Here is a 23,293-nt window from a genome sequence, read left to right on the forward strand (position 1 = left end):
GGATTGGAGGTGTGTGCTGTAGCTGCTGGTAAGTGGCTGTAAGGAAGTGTGAGGCAAACAATCACACCATCTTCACTGCTTGAATGCGGTGATGAACTGTTCATGTTCACTGCATTACCTCAGCAGAATAGTAGATAGTGAGGTGGACGTTAACAGTTCGTCCAGGTCATTGTCAAAGAAAACCCTTCTGATGCAAGTTCCAGAAGGATTTTCTTTTTAAAAAATAAAGTAGGGACACAAGGAAAAGGCTTTCCTCATGACATGATTTGTTTTTATCATCAGTGTAACATTCAGCATTCTGAGGACACTGATGTCACACTAATGAAAGTGAAGCCAGTCAGCGCCATCAGGCATAACTATGCCCCTGAGAACTGATCCAGATGACAGAGGTACAGATGCTGAGTTATGGTTCACTCCCCACTAAAAGGACTTAATAATCAGCAAGACATCAGGGCAGTGCTCTGGGAGTGAGTGGTCAACTCCTATGTTGAAGGGGAGTATTACAACTGATGGTGGAATGAGACAAGAAGAAAAAGACGACAGAGGTAAGGTTGCAGAGCTACCCCTTCATACCAGTACCTACCCCAAATGTCTCCCTGCTTGGACTGTGATCCACCCATTAGACATCAGAAGTACATTGGGAGGGGCAACAGCCAAATCCAAGGAAAGGGCACTTGCTCTGCCCAAGAAAATGAAAAGTCTTTTTGCCTCCTTGGTGGGGGGGTGATATGTAGGGTTACCCCCAATCTGCCCACCCTTCCATCAGACAGAATGCTTAGTAGACCACCAGGGATACATTTTAAACAAAAAGTACACAGTGGGGCAGCTCTCCACGCAATCAGTTCTGGCCTCCACCCTGAAAGTGGCAAAACAGTCTTTTATTTATGTTTTACTACAATGTGCTCACCGGGCAGAAAGCCCACTAAGCACCAGGGGAAATAAATGAGTAAAAATAGAGATGGGTCAGTCTACCCAGGGATTGGGCCGTGCCTTCACCCCATAATGGCACCAGTGGTCTTTCAAGTCCCCTGGAGCAGGTTGGAGGGCGTACTCTAGCCCACAAAAACACCAGGGATGCAGTTACAACAAGCATTTGCAATGCAATGGGTCTCGTGTTTACTCAAGTTCAAGCTATTAGCGTTGTAAACTTCTAACTGGACTTTTCTTGCCACATAAACTGAAAAGTAAAACAGTTTCACATAAGCGAGTCAACAGCCGCCATGAATGCAAAGCAAACACACAAAAGGGAACAGTATTGGCAAAAGTACAATTATCCATGTAACCAGCAAAAGTGCAATTATCCATGTAACCGGCAAAGGGTAAATATCCATGTGACAGGGTCAATGTCATGCAAAGCGCTCAATTACTGCCCAGCAAGATCACGCTGCCAACAAAATAAAGAGAAAAAATAGTGCAGAAACCATACGGAAAACATGGAGCCTCGTTTGTTTTCAGTAGTTGGCTGGTGCGCTCGAGGCCGGCTAATTACCGGAAAAGGCATGACGTCTGCATGCCTTTCACTAATGAAATCAAGCGAATTAGAAAGGCAAGCCCACAAACCAATCAAACCGATGGGCTTGACATGGGTGTGGTTACAAGGCCATAGGGAGATTACACCAGGGACGGAGCGCTTTGTGCTCGACCCTAACAAAAAACAAGTGGTGGGGCAGCCCACCCAGGGATGGTGCCTTGCCCCCATTGCATGAAGGGCTTAACAGCTTTTCTGCCCCCCATACAAGAAACAACCTTGCGCTTCTACTAATTATATGACATTTTCAAAATATAAAAATCTCTTAACTACACATTTGCCTTATTGAATAACACAACTATATCTAACCACCATTTATTTGAGAATGCTATCCCATTACCTTTCAGAAACTTCCCCTTTCTTTCTCAGCATTTTCTTCTATCCATGAAGCAATGTACAATCACATATCTCATAAATCACATACTAAATTCAAAATAAAGGGTCAAAATGCTTCCGTTACAGTTTCTTTGTGTACAGCATGTCAACAATTGCTAAAAAGAAAAGAACTTACTAGCCAAAGTTAGATGTTTTATTTTAATTGGATTTGGTTGTGGTGCATGAGATATTACCTGTGTCGTGGTGATTACTTCCAAACTAACAGCACCCCTGTTCATCTGCATGTGATTGACAGTATCTTGTTGTGCGTTTATGTAACTTTGTTAAATTTCATAATAACATTTTTGTGAGACACTCTTATGGCTCAACAATTAAAGGCAAAGCTGCAAGCTAATCAATTTCTCTCTCATCCATTTTCTAAAGAGGAATATGAGAAATGTGAGTGACTGAGACGTTCATCATGTACACCTATTTTGCTTACTTTCATCCACACATTTGCAGAGCTATTTGCTGTTTAGTGGTTTGCTGCACCCTACAAGTTCACTTCCTAATGTCAGATTGGGGTCACATTAAAAAAAAAAAATCTGTTATGCTATATGTAGGCCTTTTAGTTCACCACTTATAAGGCAAAATATTTCTTCTTATGCCTTTATGTGACACTCTTCTGTGAGAGTACATCCTATTTCTTCCATTGCACTCTGTCTGCAAACAGACAGCCTCCATATTGCTAAAGCCCAAGATGTTGTTCCTTTGTGGAATTATGTTTCAACAACAGCGGGGGCGCCAGACACAAAGCCGTCCCTCCATTATGAAACACTTTCTATGACAAAACCAGAACTACTGGCCTTGCCTATTATAGTTTTCCCAGTACTTCTTGGCTTGGTGCACTGCAGATGGTGTATTCATCTTTCACAAATGCAAATTGTGTAAGTACCTTTTATACAAATGTATGCCCTTCTCTCACATCTGTGTCGTGGCAGTTAGATCTAATGGGTGCTGTTTGAGTCCCTTTTTTATTATCAAAGTAGTGGATAATAACCTCCCTTTGACTACTGGCATAATAATAAACACCGACCCTCGCTGTATCCTAAGGCACTAAATCTACCTGATGCTGATCGGTTCAAGAGTGGTAAAGTACCACACCCAATCCTCATGGTATGCCTTACCTCAGGGCCTCTCCATTAGCTACACACTGCAGCGTCACAGGTAAAAGTAGCCATGGGCCCTGTCGGAATGAATCCTAAATTGTCCACCATCAATGATCATTAGCTGCCACTGCTCACCCATCCAATACACGGGGAGGGTCGATTCCGAAAATGACATTTACCAACCTTTCCCAGACTGGTCCAAAACTAGTGGGCGAAGTCAGTGTGGAAGGCAATAGAGTGGATACTAAGGGCCTGATTTATACTTTTTTTAGCACCGGATTTGCGTCATTTTTTGAAGCAAAAACGGTGTAAACTTACAAAATATAACTGTATTTTGTAAGTTTGCGCCACTTTTGCATAAAAAAATGACGCAAATGCGATGCTAAAAAAGTATACATATGGGCCATAATTGAATTTTGTAAGTTTGTGCAGCTTTTGCGTAAAAAAAAATGACGCAAATGCAGCGCTAAAAAAGTATAAATAAGGCCCTAATTTTGGTAAAAGAGATATTGTTGTCTTGCCATGATTCACTGTGTTTGGAGCAAAAAGAAAGACCTTTCACGAAGATGGCCATATCCCCTCCTTTGCGTAGAATATGGGTCTTGGCAGAACATCTGACTACATGACATTCTTCTTTTTCCAATAGGTCTATTTTTACTGGATTTGCCGGGATACTTGCTACTTTGAGTGGTTTATTGACCTGCTGCTATCTCTGGAATCACAAATGGCGGAAAGAGGCAACACCAATTTCCTGAGCTATCATCTATTTCTGACTGGTTGGGATGAAACTCAGGTGACAATCCAAAGCCAATTGTATGTCAAGTGTTATTCCATTCCTTGTCGCTTAAATAAGCTCTGTCTAGCATTGCATAAAAGCAGAACTTATGTTTTGTACAAAAATAAATGTAATGGGGCTCACTGCATGCTCCTCTCAATGTGCTCCCAAACAGGAATTTTTTTTGTTAGAAATGCAACACGGGCTGCTTTTGAAAGACAAAATTCAATTTCGGAAAGCAAATCGAGAGATGGTGGTTTGCGGTATCTTGCCTGCCACAACCCTAGCATTCACAGTCCTTCACAAGGGTCTCAAACTGTAGCCTGCATAATTACATTTATTTAGACGGGTCTTTTTTGCAACACCCTCCTACGAGAAATATGCTGTGCTGCCTACTGGGGTCACATTGCATGTTACGTCCACATTGGCAAGCCAGTTGTTCAATTTGCACATTTGGGGTTTGCAGACTTGGATAGTACCCAGGGAGAGGCCCTATCCCTGAACTACACGATAGGGCGCTACATTATCTTGTTCTCTGCTGGTGGGATAAACGTCTTTATAGTCTTCTTTAAATTATCTGAATGGCTTCCTTGATTTTTTTTCCTTTGTCACACCATAATAGTTCATAAATACAGGACTGCACAGTATGGTGGGTTTAAAAATCAGGAAAGAGAATGTGTTACACCTGACTTTTGGCCAATAAAATGAGATGAATAGACATGCTACACCTATTAACTCTCCCTCACTCAAAAAGCTAATAAAAGGCCCTCATTACCAGTTGTCCTGATTGACAACACCTAGCAGATACCACTCCTGGCCATTTCAACTGTCTCCTGGCTCGAAAAACCCTGTGCTAATACATACTGGACCCAGAGACGGTGCTGCAGGGACTACAGGCAACTGCTACAACCATACCCAGCTGGTCTTCTCCTGCATGCTGGGATGAACAACATCCTCTCTGCCGACTCTTCCCACACCTACTCTATCCTCCCTCCGTCCACCTCCCCACAGCCACCTGTACCACAGCCTTCAAAAAGGCCCCTCACCGATTTACAACCAGCTCCAATTTAGTGGTAAAGGGATGCAGATTTGGGCCTGGTATGTTCCTGGGAATGAGAGGAGCATGAAGAATTGGTTCCAATACAGATTCTGCTGTGCCATTCTCCATTCCGGGGAATTCAGGGGCATATTTATGAGCTCCTAGCGCCACGGAACATCACTTTACATTACGCTCTGGTGGCGCTATGCCCTACACCGTATTCACAAGGTGGCGTTACTGGTATCTACTGGTAGCTATGTGTATGAGCACCTTTCCAGTACAAATTCTGGTGGAAAGTCTTGACCCGTTAGGTGCTCCCTGACGAATCTTTATTTCCAACTGAGGCTAAGCATCAGAATTAATACATTTCAATAAGGTGAAGCACACTAGGCTCCACTAGGAAGTCAGAGTGGTTAGGTTTCAAACGATGATGAGGATTAATAAAGTTATAAACTCAAATCATCAAATTAGTTATGTCAATGGCCAGTATATGAATGTGTTAATCAACATATTTCAAAGCAATCCAAAACGTCATAACACAAAGGCAAACTATTACAAAGTTGTCTCGAAAGAAGAGTTAGGCATAATCAGTTCTCCCATTAAGAGAGAATCCTATTCTGGCAAGTAGGGAAAATGTCCTACTGGTAGGTCTGGGAAGAAAGCATTCTAAATTCTCAAATACATTTCACTGGGTTAAATCGTACACTTCCAACATTTGATAAACCTACACCTGAGTAGTAAATGAAGATTGCACTTTTGTAGCCAGGAAGTCAGGTAGCCAGTCACATAGTTAAAAAATGTTGATTTATTAAGATGAAGGCCTGATTATGAGTACTGTGTTCCATGGACCGCCCTACCCGCGGTGGCGGTCATACCCCCGCAACCATGACAGTCTGACCTCCACATTATGATGCTGGCAGTTGGACTGCCAGCACACCATCCCAACCGCCAGGATCAGAGAACCTGATGGTTGGCGGCGGTGAAAGTTGTGGTCAGCAACGGCAGTGCTGTGTTTGGCACCATACGTGCTGATCACGTCTTTCCTTTCTGCCAGCCTTTTCATGGTGGGGTCCCCGACATGAAAGGCTGGCGGAAAGCAGAGTTGGTGCTACAGGGGGGCCCCTGTACTGCCCCAAGCCATGTTGTGGGCAGTACACGGTCCCCCTGTTGGCACAAGACAGCCAGTCGTGCGCCAGCGCATTGGGAAAGGACACGAATGCACCATATCTCATAGATACAGAGCATTAGTGCCCTTTTTTTGATGCAGGACATGGCAGCAAGAATCCTTGCGGTGCTGCCCTGCAACAAAACCTTGTAAATGAGGCCCTGAGTTTTGGTCACAAAGCTATTCAATGCCTTGGCCTCAAGTAACTTTTCCTGAAGTTGATTCCTATGAACCAGCATGAATCTTATGTTCCTCTTTCCAAATGTTGCTACAAGGCACCAAGAATCATAAAGCTGTTATGGGTGGCTTAACTTTTTCATTTCTTGCCATAAATGCTGCAACCATCTCTCCTTTTCATTTTGCACTGGGGCCAATCATCTTGTTTTTTTTTAACCCACTTGAAAAGCGTCCTCCTTTCCACATTGCAGTACTTCTTATTTTATTTGTATTATTCTTCTGTGTTAGAGCCCTAATGCCCCTGGGTAACAGTGCACTGTACAAATCTATATAATTGCCATCATCATCAATATCATCAAGTATGATGTGCTCTTGCAGAATATTCAGCGCCTCTACTACGTTCAGTATCGGGTTCACAGACGCTTTCCACAGTCGGCTTGCCTGGTCCTGAACCTGCAGAAGGCATTCAACACACAATCTTGGCGCTACCTCTTTGAGGCACTTAGCCATATGGGGGTTGGTCTGAGGCTACTGGCATACACCAAACTGCTTTACGCTAAGCCAACCTATAGAGTTCGTCTGGGTCACTATATTTCCACCTCTTTCATGGTTGAGTGGGCCACGAGGCAGGGCTGCTCGCTATCTCCCTTAATATTTGCACTCGCCATGGAGCCGTGGGACATACAACTCTGCGAGGAGGGTTGCACTTGGGGCATTCCACTTGCAGACTGGATACATGCTGTCACCCTTTACATGGACGATTTGCTCTTATATTTACGAGATGTGAACCCAGACCTTACCCCTCTCCACGACACCCTAGAGGAATGGCAGATGGACAAAGACGACGATATACCCATTATGTCCCTATCAACAACCACGTAATAGCAACCTAGGTGACACCCCCCTCACTTGGCATGCACAAGCCATCCGTTACCTAAAAGGCCACTTATAATGCAGCCATTCAGACTTACATGAACGTAACCTCCATGAGGCCCTAGCCCGCATTCGCTTTCAGGTACAATTTTGCTGCTCCCTTCGACTGGCTCCCATAGGCATAATAGATCTGGCCATGATGGTCATTCTACCCCGCCTTTTTATATTGCTTTACAAATGTTCCCATTATTCCACCCTGCTCCTTTTTTAAAGAACTCAACTCCCTACTATGCACACTTGTATGGGGCTCAGGAGGCAGACATGTCACTCTGGCAAAACTACAACTCCCACTGTCCCTGGGGGGGCCTTGGAGCATCTCATTTGAAGGCATATTTCCGTGCTGCACAGCTGCAGTGGCTCTCCAGGTGGATAGCAGGTTATTATTTACTCAAAGCAAGTACTGACACTGGAACTCTCTCAGTCCTCATGATCCGACGCCTGCTCTTGCCAAAAGCACAACATACTATTCCCTTGCCTCTTCAGATAAAGGTTGGAAAAATTAGCTTGGCCTGGATACGCTGGCTCTCCCTACCACTTCCACTGTATGCCCCTAACCTACCCCTCATAGGACTCTCCCACGATTGAGGTCATTAAGCTGTCAGAGAATTGAGGATTTGGACAGAATAATTAGTATAGATGGCGGGCGACCTCTTTGCCGAGGGTCACTTTCTCCAGTATGACCAACGAGCCAAGGAGAACAGCCTCCATCCTTGGCAGTTCCTTCTGCACCGGTGACTCAGTCACATATGCCACACTCTCTGGGACCTTTCTGTGGGAGAGCCTGCAACACACCCAGTGCTCCAGACTATCCTCTTGATGGGCACTGGCTGACACCTGATAACCTGGGTATATAAAGCCATGCGTGACCTGATAGCTACCCCCTAACCATGCTACTCCACAAGTTGGAAGATGATTTTGGTAAGGTACTACACAATAAAGAGTGGGAACATTTCCTGGAATATCCCCAAAAGGTCTCCTGCAGCCCACAATTCAAGAATATACAATTCTTCATCCTGCAGAAGGCCTACCTGACCCCGGCACAGCTCCACTGCCACTTTCCCGAGACACACTTTGAATGCCCAGAATGTCACATCCCAAATGCCGACCTTAAACATATGCTATGGTCTTGCTCGATCATCACCCGGGAATATTAGTGCTGTATACATTACACATTGTGTACGGTCAAAGAATTACCAGACATTAAAACTTGGGAAGCATGGTCCCTAGGGATCTACAAACATAAGAACATTTTCAAAATACAAGCCCAACCCCAATTTGTGGACCTAGCTCTACTTATTGCCAAAGACACACTTACATTCCATTGGGCCTCTCTCACAGACCCTCCACTGTGGACTTGGAAGGGGGCAGTATATAAATGGGGAGGTGCAGAGGAGGATGCACTCTGCAACAAGAAAGTCTGTAAGCTTTGTAGACATCCAGTATCTGCCCAGTGGACCATCCTACTTACACACTTTCGGCAAGAGGCGGGAAATGATGACCTCCTGCTGTAACCATCCCCAAGCCCGGTCCATACACTCAGAACAACCCTTGCTCTCAGCTGAGTGAAACACAGTGGTACACACACACACTAGGCCACCCCCCCTTTACTCACTTCCAATGCACAGACATCCCTGACACCCCGTCGCCCCATACCCATACACACACGCACAAACCAAAAAGTTAAGGTATTGGATTCGACACCCCCCACTCTTCCTGATACTCTCCTCCCCCCTCCCCAGTTGTGCTACCATGTCACTTGGCACAGCGACCCCCCCACTCCTAAGCATCCCAAGGGCACCACATTCAATGATGGCTATAACTTTTAACCAGTGATCAAAGCCCTCCTGTAAGTACGCTTGGACAATGTACTGCTGAGTAATACTTGTCTTATAAGATGTTGTGCGATGTTTTTCATATGTTGTAATACCCACTAAAATATATATTTTTTAAATGTATGAAAATGGAATAACGAAGACCAAAAGTCCCAGAATTCAAAGAAATCATGTATGATGTTCTCACCCCAGTCATGCTTCTGGCAGAAAATAGTTTGTATGCATTAAGTACTGTGTGATGATGATGTATAATAAAGATAGACCAAAAACCTAAGACAGGGTCTCGCAAAATCTCACACTTTTGTCAGTCAAGAGGTCGCTGGCATTCAATATCCCACACAAACTGCACACTTTATTCATTAAATGCCTTGCAGAGTATATCTTTTAAGGAAATCTGGCTATTAAAATGACATTAATTACATCAGGGGGTATATTTATCACCGGATGCGAAGTGGTCATGGTCATAAAACATTGAACAGACTGTGGTCCGGGTGAAGGAGAAGGTAAGAACATAGCCTCTTCCCCCACTGTCTTTGACGGGCAGGTTGGCCATCTTTAAAATGGTCTCCATGCCCAGACTACTACATTAACTACAGAATTATCTATATGTCATCCCTCAATGCTGCTTCAGCAAGGTCAACTTAATCCTGACTGTATTTCTCTGGAATGAAGGTACCCTTGCATTGCGCTCACCAGGTGCTTTCAATCTAAATATAGTGGGACCATCGAAGATGTAAATTCCTACTACTCTGCCTCATAACTGATGATAATCAATGAGTGGTGGTGTGATCTCCATGGGGACCCGTCTTATGCAGCAAAAAGTGGGCAATGGGCAATACCTCCCATTTAACTATCTCTACAGGGAGGCAAAGGTTGGTTCTCTTCCCCCAGTGACACAAGTGGTCCTGAATATATGATGGAGTTCCCTGCTGCATATGCGGTGTTGGGGAAGACTAACTCAGTGCACGTCCTTGTGGCACGGAAATACATTGCAGCAGGTGGCACGATTGGAAGGTTTGGGGAAATGGGATGTTATAGATATTTCATCCCTACATGATGTAATGAGTAGCACGGTTCTGAAATAATGTCAAGAGCCACAGCTTGAATATCAATTGCACCATATACAATTCCATCTCTACTTACATCTCTGACACACCATTATCCCCTACATTAGACACCTTGAAACACTTCCACAATTGAACCCAATGGAGGGCAAACTCACACACACTCTCTGCCCTTAGAAGTTGATAGGTGGCGGATATCAGTACTTCAGATGATGATGACTGGTCTGATGCTTTGAGAGAACTTCGGGAGGCACCCATATCAGCTCGTCTCCAACCTATTTAACTCAAATACCTCCATAGGGTGTACTACCCAAGATATCGCCTATGGCGCATTGGGATGCTGAGCTCTCCAATATGTCTTTGCTGCTGGATGAAATTCGGCACACTCCTACACAAGGAATAGAGTTGTACAGTGTTGAACTGCTTTTGACAGGGAGTGCCCTTAAGTCTTGGTGAGGTTCTCTCCTGGACCGTTGCACTAGACCCGAGGTTCATTCCATTACATGTCACAGATGGGCTTGGAGGCAGTAAATACAAACAGGCACTCTTATTCCTGGGACTAACTTTGGCTAAAAGAGACATAGCTAAGCCATGGAAAGCTGAACACACCCCTTCCCTGACAGTGTGGAAGCAAGGATTCGACCATTGCATTGGGCTTGAGATTTCAATGTACCCGGTGAGGGGATTACACCAGAAACATCCCAAAATCTGGCAGAAGTGGGCAGACTATGGGGGAGTCACCCTAGAGCTGGTTCACATCATTAACACAGTGCTGAGAAAGAGATTCAAATGTTTGGGACAATAGACGTGGATATAGAGAGCTGACTTGAGCACTTGTTCACTGAGAATTCTGGGATCAACTTTTGGGTAGTGGTGTGGGACGTAGGGAACACTCTCTGCATGTTTTATGTTAATATTTATGATCATTTGGTATGCCTTCTATTTCTTGTACTCATTGGTCTGGGAGACCATGTTATCTCAGCAAAACCTAATGAAATCTGATATAAAAAATATAAAAAAATCCATCAATTAAAGGAAAGCCCTGGGGCTATCTTTGTTGCAGCATGTGGGGAATTTCCTGTTGGCTTTTATTAAACTGCTCTGTGGTTGAATTCCATCACTTCTAATTTACTGTTATAGCTCCACAGCCACGAAGGGTCCACAACTGCATTTATTGTAGCCTTCAGGTTGTGTGTGTATGTATATATGTATGTATGTATGTATGTATGTATGTATGTAAGTATGTATGTATGTACCAATGAGGCTTATGTACCTTGAATCTAGGTACAAAGCATTTGGATGCTATACAGGAGAGAAGTGTATAGTACAGCCAGCAGGTGGGCACATGATGGACTGGAGAGAGAGGAGAGTTTGGTGTGAGGAGTGCAGGCAACTTCCACTAGGCCAGGAAGACGAGCATGTGATAGGGCACAGAGAGGAGAAGAGGATGTGGGTGGGGAGTGGAAAGATATGTGAGTGGGTGTGAGGGGTGCTAATCAGAGAGTTCAGTGGTACGGGGGTTATATTGAGACATGGTGTTATCTGAAAAGATGAAGCTTAATTTCTTTCTAGAAGTGAAGAAGAGCTCAGCCCTGTTAGATTTGAAATGACAAACAGCCCCATTTCAAGACTTGACTATAGAAGAGGGCTTGGTGTCTCGTCTTTTTCTTTATTGCATTTTCTCATTTCCAGTCTTGTTATGCCACTGTTACATGCTATACATGCTCCTCTGGAGTTCCTGATCTAGGTCTCTAGGTATGATGTGGTTAGGGTTGACTGCCTTGTATATGGTACTGGAAGTTGAATCCGTGGAGCTGCCTGAGAGTTAAAGTCATTCTATCATCTTTATAAAGGCTTTCATTAAGCTGGGGTAAGCCATGTTGATCGCTCTTCAGGTGTTTTCAGTGGAGATCCAGGAAACCGGCCAACAGTGTATTACCTTCATGAAGATAGCATACAAGCTGTAACAGGTTATTCTGAGATCACATCTAGTAGGAGAGTCTTCACCTCGCTGAGCAAGGTCAGCTATTGCCAGGCAGTTTTAGTTTTGTGTGTGGTGTAGACAATCGCAGACTGTCGACTGAAAGTGAGTCACAGAGTGAAACAATGAAGATTTATCTCTGAAAGCATTGTTTCTGCTCTTATTGTTGAGGACAAATTCTGGGGCATATTTATAAGCCCCTAGCGCCACCTTACACCACATTAACGTATTTTGTTTTTACACTAATGTGGCCCAACAAGGCCAAAATTCTCACGCCATATTTACAAGGTGGTGCAATGCACGCATTTTGCCACTTTGTAACCCTTTGCGCTACATTATGTCTCCGCCAGGGCATTCCCCTGTTAGGGTGGCTGAAAAAATGGCGCAAGCATATCTCATAGGTACATTTTTTTCAACACTTTTAATGCCTGCTCCGAGCAGGCGTGAAAAGGGGGCTTCCATTATTTAGAATGGGACCCTATCTACTCTGCAGGAGTAGCGCCAACATGTTGGCACCAGTCCTGCAGAGTACATCAATAACGTCACATAGAATGACGCTCTTGCCCCCTACCTTGCGCCATAGTGCGTCGTATTTTAAATGTGGCGCAGACATGGTAGCAGTAAGGGGATGCAGGAAAAGTGGCGCTGCACTTAGTGCAGCGCCACTTTCCATAAATCTGCCCCTCTGTCTTGATAGGATTCAGCATGAGGTAGGATTTGCAGATTCATTCTTGAGTGGTGGTGTTCAATGTTGTAGTTCAATGATATTATAGTACAACTGTGTATCATCCAATCATCCATTTATTGGTGAATAATGATATCCCACTGGAAACAATGACTCCCACGGACCTTATAAATAGTTGAAGGTCCCTCTGGGGTGGTGAAAGAGCCTTGGAGGTCACCACAGGGGGAAGGAAATGGTTTCTAACCTGGATGAGACTGTCTGGACTAGTTGGGCTCTGGTTTTCACGAGATAGGTGAACCACTGCCAGACAGATTCAGAATGCTAGAGTGTTGAGTATAGTTTGGTGTTTGATGTTGTTGAATGCCAGAGAGAATTCAAGAAGGACAAGGAGACATGGTTTGAGAATATCTGAGATCCAAATCATTGACCATGAGAATAGTTGTTGCTTTCGTACTGTGCTGCAGTCTGAATCCTGTTTGGTGGTTATGCAGAAGAGCACTGGATTTCATTTACTCATGAGGTTGTTTTTTAACAAGTGTTTTTTTTTTTGCTGTGATACATTTGAACACACATATCAGTTCAATGCAAAGGTGTGTTACATTGCCACGTTTACCAAAGTTAACAAGCGAAGTGCTGCGGAACAGATGATTGTGTAGTTGCAATCTGGATTCGTTCGGCTTGCTTGTTTAAAGGTGTCTCAGTAAAATAACCAAAGAAAACAATAGTAGAAACAACAATGCTAGCGTTTACAGGCCTAGTCGCAGTGCATATTATGTGGGTGTGTACTGTCTCAAAGCTTGTAGGTAGAGGGGTGGTCATGTGTTGGGTGGTTCAACGCCACGCTTAGCAGCAGTAGTATTGAATGTGTTCTGTATGGAGGGAAGAATGGGGTTGCGAGGCCAGGGGTGTCCTGTATAGGCTGATGTCTGTGCAGAATATTTGGTATGGTAGAATCAATTTGATTAGGTGACCTATACACACCTTTTATACAATCTTTGAAGGAGAATACAGTGGCATCCCAAGATAGGGATACTTGCGAAAACAACTGGCCTCCTCACGCCACAAAGCTGTGGATTCTGCACCAGCCCATCAAATGGTCTTCGCCGCCCTAAAGTGTCAGTCCCATTATGTTGGGGGCCTTCCAATGCATCGTGAGGAGCGCCAGCAGTGAGGAAGGCTAGGGTAAGAAATTGTTGTCTCTGAGGAGGCGATAGGGTCCAAGTAGGCAGCATTCTAGCTTGTGCAGGCCAGGGTGGCCAACGGTCACTGTGAGGATGATTCAAACTATGGTCCATATTTATACTTCTTTTGCACCAAATGTGCACTTTTTTAATGCAAATTCAGCTCAAACTTATCTCCATATTTATATGTTGACGTTAGACACGTCTAGGAGTTTGCGTAATTTTTTGGGATGAGTGAATCTACCTTGAGTCAATGAGATGCAAAGAAGGCGTTTCCATCCAAAAAATGGTGCTATCTCCATAGCCCCATATTTATCCCCCATGCTAAAATGATGCACGGGTGGTGGGAGGGGCTAAATAATGGTGCTAAGCTTGCTTAGCACCATTATTTATCGCCTGGGTCAGACCAGGCGTTAGGGGACCTGTTGACCCATTTCCATGGCTAAAGGCCAAGGAATTGGCCCACAGGTGCCCACCCAAAGCCCCAGGAACACCCCAACCCACAAAAGAGGGACACCAGAGGATACCTACCCAGGTAAGTATAGGTAGGTTTTTTAATATATATATTTAAATTGCCATTGAGGCACCTAACAAGGGGCTCCCAGAATGGCACTGAGTGCAGTGGCCATTCCAGGGCATACTGGTCCCCTGTGCTGGCCATTGGAGAGGTGAGCATGACTCCTGTCTTTTCTAAGACAGGAGTCATGTGTTATGGATAGTTGTGTGACAGGATATGGCGCTAGGCTGGTTAGGGGTATTTTTTTGCCTCAAACAGCCTAATGTCATTTTTTGACGCACAACCTCCTATTCCCATACCGCTACCGCCACCCGGATATCGTCATTTTTGTTGACGCTAGCCCAAGCTTAGTGCCAGCTTGCGCCATTCCATAAATATGGCCCCCGGCTGGTGCTCAGGAATGGTGCACGCTGGCAGTGCACTTTTTGGTGCAAAACTGCATTAGCGCAGTTTTGCACCAAGAAGTTTAAATATGCCCCTATATTCCAAAAGGTATGGATATTGGGGCAATCCCAAAACACATGTTTAAAGCCTATCTGTGCGATGTGATAGCACAGGCAAGGTGATGTGGCTATATGTGTAGATCCTGCTAACCCACTCTGAGGTGAGGTATGCCCAGTGCAATTTGTTATGCCGTATATATTGTAATCTTGCATTCCAGGAAATTTGGAGAGGGAAGTATAGGGCCCTCTCTCATTCATTCTGGCTGGAGGGATGTCCCAGGTCAGTCTCCCACTGTGCCTTTAAGTTGGCAAGGGGGTGCTGTATGAGGTGTGGAATGGCCCAGATCCAGCAAACCAGGTGATCAGTCATTTTCCAGAGCCAATAAGAATATAGAGCTTGATTCAGGTGGTGTGGTGGCGGAGCTGTGTTGGTTATATTCCAGATGTGCAGCACTTTAGCTAGAAGATGTCTGTGGTTTAGAAACTGGCCCATTGGTAGGCCAAATTGCTTAATCAAGGAATCAGTGCAGCATCTTGAAATAGGTAGCCCATACATGTGATCCCTGCATTTTCCCAGGACCTTCCCATTTTGCCCAGTGTAGCGTGACAAATGATGTGTGTGCTTCGCAGTTGCTTTTCTGGCACATAGGGTATTAATTTAGATGTGCCTTTCAGGTCTGTGACACAGCTGTCACGAGCAGTGTGCAGTAATTTATAGGGGGGCCCGAGAATGGTTTGCTTTGGGGAGAAAGAGGTCTATGACAAGCTTCTGCATGGCTTCATTGTCTACCTGGCAAGCAGGTGTATGACTACAAGAAAACGGGCTGGCAATTGGAGCTGTGCTGCCATATAGTAGTGCTCAAAGTCTGGTTCTCCAAGGCTACCCAGTTCCGTTGGTAGCTTTAGTGTCACTAAGGCAAATCTGCGTTGTCCATTAATCCAGATAAGGTTGTCTGGTATAGTGTCCAGGGTGTGAAATAGGCTCCTAGGAACTGGGATGGACAGGTTTCTGATGTAGTAGAGCAACTGGGGTAGCAATATTATTTTTGCCAGTGTCACCCACACCTGCACTGTTAGTGGGAGGGAGCGCCAGATCACGATCTACGTGTGTAAGAAAGATATGGCCTTCATCAAGTTCCTGTTGAGCATATCTACAATCAAGTGATAGATGTTTATAACCAAATATCAAGCCTTAGTGGTGCTCCATGCCACAGGATGGTCTCCTGAGGCTCACTTAAGAATCATCACCATTAATGGTGGGTGAGTGCATACCAGGTTCATGTTGGGCTTCTTCACCAGAGGCAGGATCTGACCAACCTTGAGGGTGATCAGAGCGATGCCCTGGACTAGTGTTGTGCTGACAATGTTCAGTAGAAGTGACAGGAAGTTCCCACAGATCTCCTTCACAGGTTGTGCTAAGAAAATGTGATCTGTGTATGACATAGTGTTCAGGGATAGATGATTATCCAAGCCATCTATGGAGTGGTTGGTGAAGTTAGTCCAATTGAGTGTGATGCTTGCGGGGACTTTTGTGATGATGATCCTGTACAGTTAGTTTATTGATGTGTTGTCAGATTTTGTCAATATTGTCCTTAAAATAGGATTACTTGTTGTGTTCTTTTTTGAGTGGATGAAGGCTGGCTTGCTTACAGGTTTTACATGAAGTTTGCCATGAAGAGTGTTAAAAATTTCAGAGGTGACGATTTTGATTTAGGCATTCTTGCCATCTGCAATGAGCAGACTATAGGTGGAAAAGAGACTTTCAATGTTGCTAAGTTGTCTTCCCTGGTTCTGCGCCTCTCCTTTTTCTCTTGTCTGATTGCACACTTGCTGTTAGTGAGATCCTGGATGTGGCATAGTAAAGTGTGTTTGACTTTCATTGTCATTACATGATTAGTGGTTGGGAATCTGCCATCATCTAGAAGGGGTGTTTGAAAACTTTTAGAAAGATTAAAGCTTCTGTGTTGGGATCAGATCTGACTGCTAGTGATATCAGGTTGAAATGAAGCACATCCTTTGGGATTGTTTTGAATGGTCTGCTTCTCATCTTCACTGGTTTTAGATGACCGCTGGGTGTTAAAGGTTTTTGTAACATGTCTAAGGCAACTGTAGCAAGTGTCCATTCCACATGCTTTAGCGGGTTGCAAGTGATATTGGTCAGTGTGGTACAAGATAAGGTAAAGGATGTTCCTGATAATGTGGGTTAACTGCGTATTGATTAGAACAATCTCCACAGTGCCCATGAGTTTGAGAACTGTGCTGTTCGTGGCCTTTGTTAATGCACTACCTTCTAACTTGAAGACTTTGATGAAAATATTGTTCATAAAGCTATTGAATCCTTTAGTGATCAGGTGGGAAATCTAAGAAAAGAATCATAGGTTGATTCTAGGAGACGCAGGTGAGGTGGCGTCAGTTCTGCCTGATAAATATGGGGTCTTGTATGTTGGAGGTGATATATTCAGCTATATCTGCTGTATGCATAACTGCTGCTTGGGCAGTAATTACCATAATTTACATACAGTGCAGGCTGACTGTGATAGTTGTGAGAACTGGCCCTTCTTCTGTCACTTATTCACATGCCCAAAATCTGGAATTATCTTGTTTAACATTATCATGAAGACCCAAGATATCCTCTTCCTGAGACAAATTTCCAAATGTTATTCTGAGGCTACTTGGTAATAGCTGCAGGAGAGATGAAACTAGCTAGCTACCTCTTATTTTGAAGTGGGCATTTGAGCCTTATGAATGCTGTCTGCCAGTTCTGTAAGATTGTATTTGATTCCATGCAACTTAAAGATCAATATTGCTAAATATATTTGCAGTACAGGTGGATCATATCATTTCAACAAGATTTTATAAAGAGCACCTGTAGAACCCTATATCATGATTAGGATTTCTAGGATCAACACCCTACCTTATCTCTATAAGTTTTTTTGTATTTTACCATTAAGGATAACTCGTTAATTTAAAGAACCTTTAAATATACAGACTTGTCTCTCTTTGAGGAAAATTTCTGCACCCTGAATTAACCTGATGCGCCAAGTCTTATTTCAAACCCCGTTAAAGACCTGACTTGCTATTTATCATTATCTCAGATATACATAGACCTTGATGTGTGTTGTTAGAATATAGTACTATCACAACATGGATGTGTCCTGTTAGAAATGGGGTCTCTAGTTGGCAGTCAGTTTACACCCTGTCCAAGTAGGGATTCTCACTCTAGTCAGGGTAAAGGAGGTGCACAGCTCAGATAACCCATGCTCAACACCTTGGTAGCTTGGCACAAGCAGTCAGGTGTATCTCAGAGCCAATGTGTGAAGTATTTGTACAAACACACACAGTAATACAGTAAAAACACCACAAAACAACTCCACACCAGTTTAGACAAAATAGCCAATATTTACCTAAATCGAACAACACTAAAACAACAAAAATCGAACATACACAAGCAAAGATATGAATTTTTAAAGTAAAAAGTGTCTTAATCCATAGAAATAAATGGATGTGTTGTTTTAGCACAAAGTACCAATTATTCATCAAGAATTAAGCCGCACGGACGACCGTGCATCGAAAGAGCAAGCAATGCTTTCCTTCCTAAATAGCAAGTGACCCAGTGCTGAGGAAAGCAGGAGTAAAACACAGTAACTTTTCCCAAGAATACACAGAAACTAAAAGAATGGTTATGTAAGAACCAGAAGAGACCTCAAGTCACCAACAGTGGATTCCTGGACCTGAGAACCCGTGGAAGAAGGGGACCAAGTCCAAGAAGTACAGAAGAGTCCAGGAAGACCTGGAGCCCCTGCTAACCCAGATGAGGGTGCTAAAGAAGAACCACCGGTGAGGATGAACAGTCAGTATTGCACCCAAGAAGATGGAATCGGGTTCCTGGTTGGTGCAAGTGATGTCCCACCCCTTTCCTTTGTCCAATTTCACGCCAGAGCAGGGACTGGGGGTCTTTGAACTGGTGTACACTGGATTATGCAAGGAGGGCATCAAATAGCCCATCAAAGACTTTCCAGTGGCTTGCGGAGGCTACCCCTCCCAAGCCTGTAAAACCTATTTACAAAGGGAGTAGGTGTAACACCCCTCTCGCAAAGGAAATCCTTTGTTCTGCCTTCCTGGGCTTGAGCTTTTCAAGCAACAGGAGGGCAGACCCTGTCTGTGAGGTGGCAGCAGCTGGGGCAGTCTGGAAAACCTCAGAAGGCTGTAATGGCAGCACTAGTGGTCCTCTAAGGAGCCCCCACAGTGCATGGGATCATACAACTAATGCTTGCAAAAGCATGGGAGGTATGATTCCTACATGTTTGATACCAAACATGCCTATGTTCGGAGTTACCATTATGTAGCTGGACATAGGTAGTGACCTATGTCCAGTACATATGTAAAATGGTGTACCCGCACTCACGAAGTCTGTGAAAATGGTCCTTTAGTTCTTGGGCGACCTCTGATAGTGCAGGGGTCCCCTCACACACAGGTACTTTGCACCCTCCCCTCAGGGCTGGAGGGCCTGCCATCGGGGTGACTTATAAGTGACGTGGTGCAGTGTAAATGGCAGTGAAAGGGTGCTTGCACCTTTTCACGCAGATTGCAATGGCAGTCCTGCAGAAGCCTTCCCATGGGCTCCCTATGGGTGGCAAAAAATATGCCGCAGCCCATAGGGATCCCCTGGAAGCCTAATGCCCTGGGCACAAGATACCATACACTAGGGACTTATAAGGGGGAACTAATATGCAATTGTGGATGAAATACAGGGAGTGCAGAATTATTAGGCAAGTTGTATTTTTGAGGATTAATTTTATTATTGAACAACAACCATGTTCTCAATGAACCCAAAAAACTCATTAATATCAAAGCTGAATATTTTTGGAAGTAGTTTTTAGTTTGTTTTTAGTTTTAGCTATGTTAGGGGGATATCTGTGTGTGCAGGTGACTATTACTGTGCATAATTATTAGGCAACTTAACAAAAAAAAATATATACCCATTTCAATTATTTATTATTACCAGTGAAACCAATATAACATCTCAACATTCACAAATATACATTTCTGACATTCAAAAACAAAACAAAAACAAATCAGTGACCAATATAGCCACCTTTCTTTGCAAGGACACTCAAAAGCCTGCCATCCATGAATTCTGTCAGTGTTTTGATCTGTTCACCATCAACATTGCGTGCAGCAGCAACCACAGCCTCCCAGACACTGTTCAGAGAGGTGTACTGTTTTCCCTCCTTGTAAATCTCACATTTGATGATGGACCACAGGTTCTCAATGGGGTTCAGATCAGGTGAACAAGGAGGCCATGTCATTAGATTTCCTTCTTTTATACCCTTTCTTGCCAGCCACGCTGTGGAGTACTTGGACGCGTGTGATGGAGCATTGTCCTGCATGAAAATCATGTTTTTCTTGAAGGATGCAGACTTCTTCCTGTACCACTGCTTGAAGAAGGTGTCTTCCAGGAACTGGCAGTAGGACTGGGAGTTGAGCTTGACTCCATCCTCAACCCAAAAAGGCCCCACAAGCTCATCTTTGATGATACCAGCCCAAACCAGTACTCCACCTCCACCTTGCTGGCGTCTGAGTCGGACTGGAGCTCTCTGCCCTTTACCAATCCAGCCACGGGCCCATCCATCTGGCCCATCAAGACTCACTCTCATTTCATCAGTCCATAAAACCTTAGAAAAATCAGTCTTGAGATATTTCTTGGCCCAGTCTTGACGTTTCAGCTTGTGTGTCTTGTTCAGTGGTGGTCGTCTTTCAGCCTTTCTTACCTTGGCCATGTCTCTGAGTATTGCACACCTTGTGCTTTTGGGCACTCCAGTGATGTTGCAGCTCTGAAATATGGCCAAACTGGTGGCAAGTGGCATCGTGGCAGCTGCACGCTTGACTTTTCTCAGTTCATGGGCAGTTATTTTGCGCCTTGGTTTTTCCACACGCTTCTTGCGACCCTGTTGACTATTTTGAATGAAACGCTTGATTGTTCGATGATCACGCTTCAGAAGCTTTGCAATTTTAAGAGTGCTGCATCCCTCTGCAAGATATCTCACTATTTTTGACTTTTCTGAGCCTGTCAAGTCCTTCTTTTGACCCATTTTGCCAAAGGAAAGGAAGTTGCCTAATAATTATGCACACCTGATATAGGGTGTTGATGTCATTAGACCACACCCCTTCTCATTACAGAGATGCACATCACCTAATATGCTTAATTGGTAGTAGGCTTTCAAGCCTATACAGCTTGGAGTAAGACAACATGCATAAAGAGGATGATGTGGTCAAAATACTCATTTGCCTAATAATTCTGCACTCCCTGTACTGTGTTAACAGTAGCCAGCAACCATTTTGAAGGGAGAGAGCATAACTACTGGGGTCATGATTAGCAGGATCCCAGTAGATACAGTCAAGCACACTGATATCAGGCATAAAATGGGGGTAACCATGCCAAGAAAGAGGGTACTTTCCTACACAGACAAGAAACCCCAGGTCTAGGCGGTGATGTGGAAGATTTTGACGCCCAGAGTCAAAGCATGGAAAATTCCGACACGGTGTGCGAAGGATCCGCATTTAGAACAGGCGCTGCGTTAATTGTCAAGCCGCGAGGCAGGCGCTGTGCCATATTTTCAACTGTGGGACAGGCGCTGCGTCGATTTTTCTGACGCGCACACAGCCAGGATGCCAGCTTACACTTCTAAGGTACTGGATTTGGCATCACTTAGCAAGTCAGGAATCTCATCAAGAGGGCCCAGGCACTGGCAGATAAAGTCTTTGATGTCCCTCAGACTTTAGAACAGGGAGCAAGCTCAGTCCAAGCCCTGAGAGAAACTTCACAAGCAGGATTTCAGAAAGCAAAGTTCAGTCCTTTCCCTCTTCAGGCTGAAGCAGCAGGCCAGCACAGCAAAGCAACAGGCAGAGTTGCAAGTCGTCCTCAAGCATCAAGCTCTGCTCTTTGGCAGAAATTCCTCTTGATCCAGAAGTAATCCAACATTGTGGGATCAGCAGTCCAATACTTACACTAATTTCTGTCTTTCAAGTAGGTAAACTTCAAATGGAAATCTTTGTAGTGCACAAGACCCTGCCTCTTTGTTGCCTCGCCCCATACACACACCAGGGGGTCGGAGTCTGTATTGTATGAGAGCGGGCACAGTCCTTTCAAGTGCAGATGTTGGTTCCTCCCTCCCACTCTAGCCCAGGAATACACCTGAGCTCCCTTTGTGTCACGTTCTAAAGTGAATTCACAAACAGCCATGTATTGCACAGAATTGTTAAGCAAGAAAATGCCCACTTTCTAAAAATGGCATTTTCAAACTGAAAATCTAAAAAACAATTTCCCCAAAAGATGAATTTTTAAATTGTGAGTTCAGTGACCTCAAACTCCACATCGCTATCTGCTGCCAATGGGAAACTGCACTTAAAAGATATTTAAAGGCAACCCCCATGTTAACCTATCGGAGGGATAGGCCTTGCAATAGTGAAAAACGAATTTGGCAGTATTTCACTGTCAGGAGATGTAAAACACAACAGTACATGTCCCACCTTTTAAATACACTGCACCCTGCCCATGGGGCTACCCAGGGCCTACCTTAGAGGTGCCTTATATGTAGTAAAAGGGAAGGTTTGGGCCTGGAAAGTGGGTACACTTACCAGGTCGAACTGGCAGTTTAAAACTGCACACACAGACACTGAAGTGGCAAGTCTGAGACATGTTTACGGGACTACTCATGTGGGTAGCACAATCAGTGCTGCAGGCCCGCTAGTAGCATTTTGATTTACCGGCCTTGGGCACACATAGTGCACTTTGCTAGGGACTTACCAGTAAATCAAGTATGCTCATCATGGATAAACCAATCTCCATTACAATTTAGACAGAGAGCATATGGACTTTAGCACTGGTCAGCAGTGGTAAAGTGCACAGAGTCCTAAAGCCAACAAAAACAGGTCTGTCGAAATAGGAGGAAGGAGGCAGAAAGTTTGGGGATGACCCTGCAAAAAAGACCAGGCCCAACACAACCTTCAGGAGCACCCCCAAGTGCCTTGTCAGACTCTCTGGTACTCACCGAGAGGTCTCCCTCCTGTACAAGCTCCCTGGGGTCAGAGCACTGGCACTCCACCTGGTGTTGGTGTAACTCTGGAAATCTGATAGAGACTTCTAGTTGCAGATTCCTTACCTTAGAATTTCCTCCAGGCGTCAGACTGGATCAAGAGATTATTCTTCGAGCAATACCCTTATTCATTGGCAGCTGGTAGTACATAGACGCCGCCACCACTATTCGTCTTCCTCCAAATCTTCGGGCACAGGTAAGAAGAAGAAGAAGTTGAAGTGATCCCGCCGCCCCTCGACTTCGCCCCGTCGCTTGGCTGATGCGACGCAGGAGGAGCATCGACACTCAAGGCCTCCGTCCTCGGAGCCTGCTTCTCGGTCTGCTCCGCGCTTCCCCAAATTTCCGGAAACCGGAGCGACCCCCACCCACCTTAAAGAGTTCTATGAGGTCATG

At 44.5% G+C, this 23,293-nt stretch overlaps 1 protein-coding gene across 1 annotated transcript in view; it reads left to right on the forward strand.

The window, feature by feature from the left end:
* The window catches only part of NOX3 (NADPH oxidase 3), a 543,543-nt gene that overhangs the window by 422,060 nt on the left and 98,190 nt on the right, over positions 1 to 23,293 (forward strand). The window contains exon 11 of the mRNA XM_069234670.1: positions 3,659 to 3,805. Within this exon, the coding sequence (XP_069090771.1) occupies positions 3,659 to 3,805 (147 nt within the window). The remainder of the gene's footprint in view (positions 1 to 3,658; positions 3,806 to 23,293) is intronic.

Source organism: Pleurodeles waltl, chromosome 5 (assembly GCF_031143425.1).
Source record: "Pleurodeles waltl isolate 20211129_DDA chromosome 5, aPleWal1.hap1.20221129, whole genome shotgun sequence".
NCBI classification, from domain to species: Eukaryota; Metazoa; Chordata; class Amphibia; order Caudata; family Salamandridae; genus Pleurodeles; species Pleurodeles waltl.